The 8,085-nt window shown below is 58.9% G+C and overlaps 1 protein-coding gene across 3 annotated transcripts in view; it reads left to right on the plus strand.

Annotated features, from left to right (window-relative positions):
* STK11 (serine/threonine kinase 11) overlaps nucleotides 1–8,085 on the plus strand; it is a 25,070-nt gene that overhangs the window by 8,022 nt on the left and 8,963 nt on the right. For all 3 annotated transcript variants that reach the window (XM_025367501.1, XM_025367500.1, XM_025367502.1), the window contains exons 2-3: nucleotides 6,438–6,521; nucleotides 7,343–7,432. In XM_025367501.1, the coding sequence (XP_025223286.1) occupies nucleotides 6,438–6,521; nucleotides 7,343–7,432 (174 nt within the window). The remainder of the gene's footprint in view (nucleotides 1–6,437; nucleotides 6,522–7,342; nucleotides 7,433–8,085) is intronic.

The following is an 8,085-nucleotide window of genomic DNA, read 5'->3' on the forward strand; positions in this document are numbered from 1 at the left end:
GGAGTCTCGCTGTGTCGCCCAGGCTGGAGTGCAGTGGCGCGATCTCGGCTCACTGCAAGCTCCGCCTCCCGGGTTCACGCCATTCTCCCGCCTCAGCCTCCGAGTAGCTGGGACTACAGGCGCCCGCCACCACGCCCGGCTAGTTTTTTGTATTTTTAGTAGAGACAGGGTTTCACCGTGTTAGCCAGGATGGTCTCGATCTTCTGACCTCGTGATCCACCCGCCTCGGCCTCCCAAAGTGCTGGGATTACAGGCTTGAGCCACCGCGCCCGGCCTAAAGTTCACCTTTTTAACGTGTGTAATTCGGTGGCATATAGTACATTGACAGAGTTGCGCAACTATTACGTCTGTCAGCTTCCAGAACATTCTCATTACCCCAGAAGGAAACCCTGTCTCCATCAGCCGTCAGTCCCCATTCCCTCCCCAGTCCTGGCACCCACTCATTCCCTTCCTGTCTCTGGATGGGCCCGTCCTGGACATTTCACATGAGTGGCGTCACACACTGCGTGGCCTTTTGTGTCCGGCCTGTCTCACGGAGTGTGCTGTCCTCAAGGTGCATCCGCGCTAGTGGCCTGGGTCCGAGCCTCGCTGCTGTTCATGGCTGCACCACGTTCCAGGGTGTGGCGGGCCCCGCCGCGTTTGACCTCTCATCTGTGGCTGGACACTCGGGCTGCTCCCGCCTCTGCCTGTGACTCGCGGCTGCTTCTGTGCATGTGTGCTCAGCGGCGTCCTGCTGGAATCCTCGAGGGCCTTGTTTCAGCCGCATCAGGAGGGATTCAGGGACCTGGGCACTCAGTCTGGAGCTGGGAGTTCCCGGGTCTCCACGTGCCTCCCAGTCCTGCTTGGAGCCGTGGGCGTCCGTCTTTTCCCTGTATGGTCTGTTTCTAGGCAGACAGAGGCTCCTGTCCCCACCTCTCTGTGAGCTTGAGTGACTCTCCTTCCTACTTCCTGTCCTGCTAATCAACAAGTCGGCTAAACAATCCACTCTGGGCCGGGCGCGGTGGCTCACGCCTGTAATCCCAGCACTTTGGGAGGCCGGGGCGGGTGGATCACGAGGTCAGGAAATCGAGACCATCCTGGCTAACACAGTCAAACCCCGTCTCTACTAAAAATACAAAAAAGTTAGCTGGGTGTGGTGGCGGCACCTGCAGTCCCAGCTACTGGGGAGGCTGAGGCAGGAGAATGGTGTGAACCGGGGGCGCGGAGTTTGCAGTGAGCAGAGATCGTGCCACCGCACTCCAGCCTGGGTGACATAGTGAGACTCCGTCTCAAAAAAAAGAAAGAGGCCGGGCGCGGTGGCTCAAGCCTGTAATCCCAGCACTTTGGGAGGCCGAGGCGGGTGGATCACGAGGTCAGGAGATCGAGACCATCCTGGCTAACGCGGTGAAACCCCGTCTCTACTAAAAATACAAAAACTAGCCGGGCGTGGTGGCGGGCGCCTGTAGTCCCAGCTACTCGGAGGCTGAGGCGGGAGAATGGCGTGAACCCGGGAGGCGGAGCTTGCAGTGAGCCGAGATCGCGCCACTGCACTCCAGCCTGGGCGACACAGCGAGACTCCGTCTCAAAAAAAAAAAAAAAAAAAAAGAAAAAAAAAGAAAGAAAGAAAGAAAAAAATGCACTCTACCTGGGCAAGCCCAGTGGGTCCCTAACGTGGCATCTCGGAGTGGCTGGCAACGCCCCAGGAGCCGGGCTTCCCCCGGTGGAGGCACTTCCTGTCCTCGCCAAGCTCTTGGGTTTCATGGGGTCTCCTCTTCCGCTCTTTTTCTGACTGGAGACATCCGAGGAAGCCTGGCAATCTAGAGAGGCTGACGCGCCCCCAGCATCCCAGAGGTGACTGCCACCGGGTGGGGGCGGCTCACCCCCGCTCCTCTCTGGCATAAATCCGGGACTCGCGCCTGCGCAGAATGCCGTGGTCCCTTTTAATTAAACAGGCAACCCAGGGTCCCTTGGTCTATGCCAGCCTGCTCAGAAGTGCCTGGGCTCTTCCACGTTTCAACTGTTGTGTGTCCTGCTGCTGTGAAGTGTCCCTGTTGAGGTGGAGGCAGGGCAGGGCACCTCCGTTGAGGGCGGGTTCCTGCTGTGCCCATTTCCCCGTCTGTAGAATGGGGGAGACTCGGTGTCAGCAGGGAGGTTTCTGTGGGGGGGAGTCCTCCACCCTCATTTGCATTTAGGGCTCTGAGGCTGCACGCAGGTTGAGCCCCTGGCTTTGCTGCCCCTCCTCAGGGTTAGGACTATGCTGGCGCCTGGGTGGGTGGGGGGTGGTGCCTGCACAGGCAGCAGGAGGTGGGTGAGAGCGGTGCTGGACCTGAGGGCCCGTGGCTCCCTTGGCCCCACTGAGGAGGCTGCACAGGGTGTCCTGGGCCACCTTCCCTGCCTGTAGCTGGCTCTTGCTGAGGGAAGGGGCGCTCTTGCCTCATGGTGGAGCGTCAGGCTCTCAGGCCCTGTGTGTCGGAGCATCCGGACCCTGCTGTGTGAAAACAGCACCCTCCCCGCCCCCCACCACTCATCTCCTCTGAATAGAAGGCAAGTCTTGCCTCCTGGGAATGGCCTGTGACCCTCGTCAGCGGGGGAGGTTAGGGCACACACAACCTTGGGGAACAAGGGGACCTGGGGCTGAGCCCGGCCTCTCGGGCCCACCCCGAGCTCTCCTGAGCAGCCTGGCAGGCAGGAGGGCACTGGGCCCTAGGGCCTTTGCTGAGCCCAGCCTGGCCCTCAGCGTCCCTCTCAATGTTCTGGGCGCCTGCCAGGCTGTGGATACAGGCCCCGGCCAGCTCTAAAAATAACCTTCCCGGGCCCTGCTGGGAATTGGTGCCACCACCACATAGCCTGGAGAGAGCCGAGACGCAGGCTTCCCGCGAGCAGCCAGGCCGAGGTGGCCAGTGGAGGTGGGGGGACGTGCTCGGGGCTGGGCAGTCCTGCAGGGCACCAGGCATAGCCAGGGGCCGGAGCCAGTTGCTCACTGGCATCTCTTCTGGGAGGACTGTGTCCCTCTGTGCCCCTGTCCCCGTCACCCACCTCCCTTTCCCTTCATCCTGCTCTCCCAGCCCCTCCCCAAGCTGGCGGCCCCTTGTCCAGGCCCAGCCCCAGCGCAGCCTGCAGCCCTGGCAGAGCCCAGGCCTTGGCCTTCTGAGGTTGTTCTGAGAGCATTGAGCAGTGAGCCCTGGAATTGGTGCACTGGGAGGGAAAGGTGAGCCGAGGCTTCCTGCAAGAGGCAGCCCTGGGCTGGGGGTGGGCAGCCTGGGTGATGGGACACCCCTGCCCCCCTCAGCTTTTTTTTTTTTTTTGAGATGGAGTCTTGCTCTGTTGCCCAGGCTGGAGTGCACTGGTGCGATCTCGGCTCACTGCAACCTCCGCCTCCCAGGTTCAAGCGATTCTTGTACCTCAGCCTCCCAAGTGGCTGGAATTACAGGCACCCAGCACCACGCCTGGCTAATTTTTGTATTTTTATTTTTATTTATTTTTTATTATTTTTATTTTTTTTTTTGAGACGGAGTCTCGCTCTGCCGCCCAGGCTGGAGTGCAGTGGCCGGATCTCTGCTCACTGCAAGTTCCGCCTCCCGGGTTCACGCCATTCTCCTGCCTCAGCCTTCCGAGTAGCTGGGACTACAGGCGCCCGCCACCGCGCCCGGCTAGTTTTTTGTATTTTTTAGTAGAGACGGGGTTTCACCATGTTAGCCAGGATGGTCTCGATCTCCTGACCTCGTGATCCGCCCGTCTCGGCCTCCCAAAGTGCTGGGATTACAGGCTTGAGCCACCGCACCCGGCCTAATTTTTGTATTTTTAGTAGAGACAGGGTTTCACCGTGTTGACCAGGCTGGTCTTGAACTCCTGACCTCAGGTGATCCTCCCACCTCGGCCTCCCAAACTATTGGGATTACAGGCGTGAGTCACCGTGCCCGGCCCCACAGCTGTTTTTTATGCTCCATGCTTGGGCTTCCTGTTAAGGATTAAAAAAAAATTTTTTTTTGAGATTTAATTTGAATACTGTACAACTCACTTGTTCACAGTGTGCAATTCAGTGGCATCGAGTACATTCACATGGCTGTGCAACCACTATTTCTAATTCCAGAACATTCTGTCACCCCAAAAGCCAACCCCATTCCCATTGTGTCACTCTCCATCCCCTCCACCAGCTCCTGGCCACTCTGAATCCATTTCCTGACTCTGGATTGGCCTGTCCTGGATATTGCACAGAAATGGGATCCTGTCGGCCGGGCGCCGTGGCTCACACCTGTAATCCCAGAACTTTGGGAGGCCGAGGCAGGCGGATCACGAGGGCAAGAGATGGAGATCAGCCTGGCCAACATGGGGAAACCCCGTCTGTACTAAAAATACAAAAATTAGCCGGGCGTGGTTGCGGGCGCCTGTAGTCCCAGCTACTTAGGAGGCTGAGGCAGGAGAATGGTGTGAACCCCGGAGATAGAGGTTGCAGTGAGCTGATATCACACCAGTGCACTCTCGCCTGGTGACAGAGTGAGACTCCATCTCAAAAAAAGAAAAAAAGAAATGGGATCGTGTCATCCCAGCGCTTTTGGAGGCCGAGGTGGGCGGACTGCTTGAGCCTAGTACAAACGAGACCAGCCTGGGCAGCATGGTGAAACTCTCTCTACTAAAATACAAAAATTCGCTGGGCATGGGAGCACACGTCTGTATTCCCAGCTACCCGCGGGGCTGAGGTGGGACGATCGCTTGAGCCTGGGAGGCGCACTCCAGCCTGGGCGACAGGGAAACCCTGTCTCAAAAAAAAAGAAATTAAAAATAGAAAGGGCATCACACACTGTGTGTCCTTTAGTGTCTGGTATCTCTCAGTGTGACGTCCTCAAGGTGCATCTAGGCTGTGGCTCGAGTCAGCCTCGCTGGTTTTTGTGGCTGAGCCGTGTTGAGTACGTGGGTGGGCTCGGCTGACCCTCATCTGTGGAAGGGCCCCCGGGCGGTTCCACATCTTGGCTGCTGTGAGCACCTTGTGCACGGTTTCTGCGTAGCATGTGCTGTTCCTCAGGGTGTGTACCTGGCAGTGGAGCTGCTGGCTCCCAGGTAACGGACCTTTGGAGGATCTGCAGACTTTTCCACGCCCACCCACGGGCTCCTTGTCATTTTGTTGTTGTTGTTGTTTTTATGAGACAGGGTCTCAAGTTCTGTTGTCCAGGCTGGGGTGCAGTAACGCGATCACAGGTAACTACAGGCTTAAGTGATCTTCCCACCTGAGCCTCCCGGGTAGCTAGGACTTGAGGCATGTACCTCCATGCCCGGCTAATTGTTGTATTTTTAGTAGAGACAGGGTTTCGCCATGTTGCTCAGGCTGGTCTCGACTCCTGAGCTCAGGTGATCCACCCGCCTTGGCCTCCTGTAGTGCTGGGATGACAGGCGGGAGCCACTGTGCCTGGCAAGGTCAATAGTTTGGAGAAAGGAAGCAGCTGCAGAGAGGGCTGTGCTCTGTGACCTGCAGAGGGGGCTGTGCTCTCTGGCCTGCTGGGCCAACCCTTGTGACAGGCAGACAGGGCGGCAGCTGCAGGGGGCAGTGACAGGCGGGTGGGCGTGGACGGCAGGGGGGCAGCTGCAGGAGGCAGTGACAGGCGGGTGGGTGTGGACGGCAGGGGGGCAGCTGCAGAGTGGGCAGTGACAGGCGGGTGGGCGTGGCAGGACCCCTCGATGTCTCCTTCTGCGGCTTCTCCTGGTGCCCCTTCCTATGGGCCATGCTTCCAGCTCACCTGCGGCCCACCCTCCAAGGAGTGGGACCCTCTGAAGAGCTGGGAGCCCTTGGCGGCAGGGGGCTGTACTGTGTGACAGAGCCGTCACCAGGACCCCAACCCACCCTGGCTCCTGCCATGGCCCAGCTTCCATCTGTGCTGCCATCGCAGTAGTCTGGTTTCTAGGAAGCAAAACTGTTACTGAGTTACGAAGCTCAATTCAGTGTCCTTTGGGAGCCAAGGCGGGCAGATCACAAGGTCAGGAGAGCGAGACCAGCCTGGCCAACATGGTGAAACTCTGTCTCAACGAAAATACAAAAAATTAGCCAGGTGTGGTGGCGGATGTCTGTAAGTCCCAGCTACTCGGGAGGCTGAGGCAGGGGAATCGCTTGAACCCGGGAGGCAGAGGTTGCAGCGAGCTGAGATTGGGCTACTGTGCTCCAGCCTGGTGACAGACCAAGACTCCGTGTCAAAAAAAAAAAAAAAAAAAGTGTCCTAACTGTGTCCTCCAAAGCTCTCACTAGCTGGTGACAGACTGGAGGGTGCTGTGCTCCCACCCCCTACCGCCCCGAGCCTGGACATGTGGCCCCTGCAGGGCCCTGCCCCAGCACTGTGAACCCACGGCTTCTCTCCAGGGAAAGGCGGAGGTGCGCCACCTCCATGGGGAGATGGGGAGGCCCAACTCCAGGGAGCCGGGTCATCGTCCTGACATTGAGGTTGGCTGACACCCCCCTGTCCTCTCTGTCCCAGGGAAATTCAACTACTGAGGAGGTTACGGCACAAAAATGTCATCCAGCTGGTGGACGTGTTATACAACGAAGAGAAGCAGAAAATATATCCTTTCTGGTGTTGGGGCCGCGGGGCCTCCGTGGGAGGGGCTGGGGCCCTGGGTCCGCCTGCCCCGAGGCCTGCTCCCCTTCCTGTCTACTTGAAGGAGACTGGCACACGAGGGCAGTGGCCTTCCCTGGCTTCCTGGAAGTCAACCTTTGTGGCAGCGGCTGAGCAGCTTGCTGAAACGGGCCCCGAGCCCCGGCCCCTGTGTCCTGTGTCCTGTGTCCTGGAGCTGTGGGGTGTCAAGACCCTATTTTCTCATAGTCTTCTCCAAGGCTAACCGGGGTGTGGCCAGGGTCTGCCTGAGGCAGGCCACGCAGGCTGAATGTTGTGGGCCATTTTGGTCGTGGCTGAGCGTGTCCTTGTGTCATCGGTAGACTCCCCCCATGGGTCTTACGGGCACAGCTTCCCTACGGAGACTTTGCTTGAGGCCCTGTGCCCAGAGCAAGAGCAGAAGTGGTCCTGAGGCTGGGGCTGTGTTCAGAGTCACGCAGTCAGGGGCCGTGGGCCCCATCCTGTGTGGACCCGAGCCTGCTTGTGGGGGTGTCCAGGAGGTATCATCCCCCCCGCCCATGGGCGGGGTGGGGGACGTGAGTCCCGCAGGAACACTGCCCCAAGAGTCAGCCCTGTCCTCCACTCCCATGGAGGCTCCTTCCTCCCAGACGCTGGGGCCTTTTCAGAGGGGTGTGAGGGCAGGGTGGGCCCTGGTCCGAGGAGGGGCAGGGTGGTTGCGGAGGGTCCCTCCAGAACCCCTTCTCTGGCCCCTGTGCTCCCCGGGCCTGTGAGTGGGGCCGCCCCTGAGCTGTGTGTCCTTAGCATCCCACGTATATGGTGATGGAGTACTGCGTGTGTGGCATGCAGGAGATGCTGGACAGCGTGCCAGAGAAGCGTTTCCCGGTGTGCCAGGCCCACGGGTGTGTGCGCGGGGCAGGGGCTGGGGTGAAGCAGGGGCTGGGGGCCGGGCAGGGCAGGCTCCTTTCCCTGTGGCCACACGGCTTGTCCTGATCTTCATTGACATGAAGGCCCAAGTTTTTTATTTTTTTTGTTTTATTTTTTTTTGTTTTATTTTTTTTTTTTTTTGAGACGGAGTCTCGCTCTGTCGCCCGGGCTGGAGTGCAGTGGCCGGATCTCAGCTCACTGCAAGCTCCGCCTCCCGGGTTTACGCCATTCTCCTGCCTCAGCCTCCCAAGTAACTGGGACTACAGGCGCCCGCCATCTCGCCCGGCTAGTTTTTTGTATTTTTTTAGTGGAGACGGGGTTTCACCGTGTTCGCCAGGATGGTCTCGATCTTCTGACCTCGTGATCCACCCGTCTCGGCCTCCCAAAGTGCTGGGATTACAGGCTTGAGCCACCGCGCCCGGCCTGTTTTATTTTTTTTGAGACGGAGTCTCGCTCTGTCACCCAGGCTGGAGTGCAGTGGCCGGATCTCAGCTCACTGCAAGCTCCGCCTCCCGGGTTTACGCCATTCTCCTACCTCAGCCTCCTGAGTAGCTGGGACTACAGGCGCCCGCCACCTCGCCCGGCTAGTTTTTTTGTATTTTTTAGTAGAGACGGGGTTTCACCGTGT

The sequence above is a fragment of the Theropithecus gelada genome, chromosome 19 (genome assembly GCF_003255815.1).
Source record: "Theropithecus gelada isolate Dixy chromosome 19, Tgel_1.0, whole genome shotgun sequence".
Taxonomy (NCBI): Eukaryota; Metazoa; Chordata; class Mammalia; order Primates; family Cercopithecidae; genus Theropithecus; species Theropithecus gelada.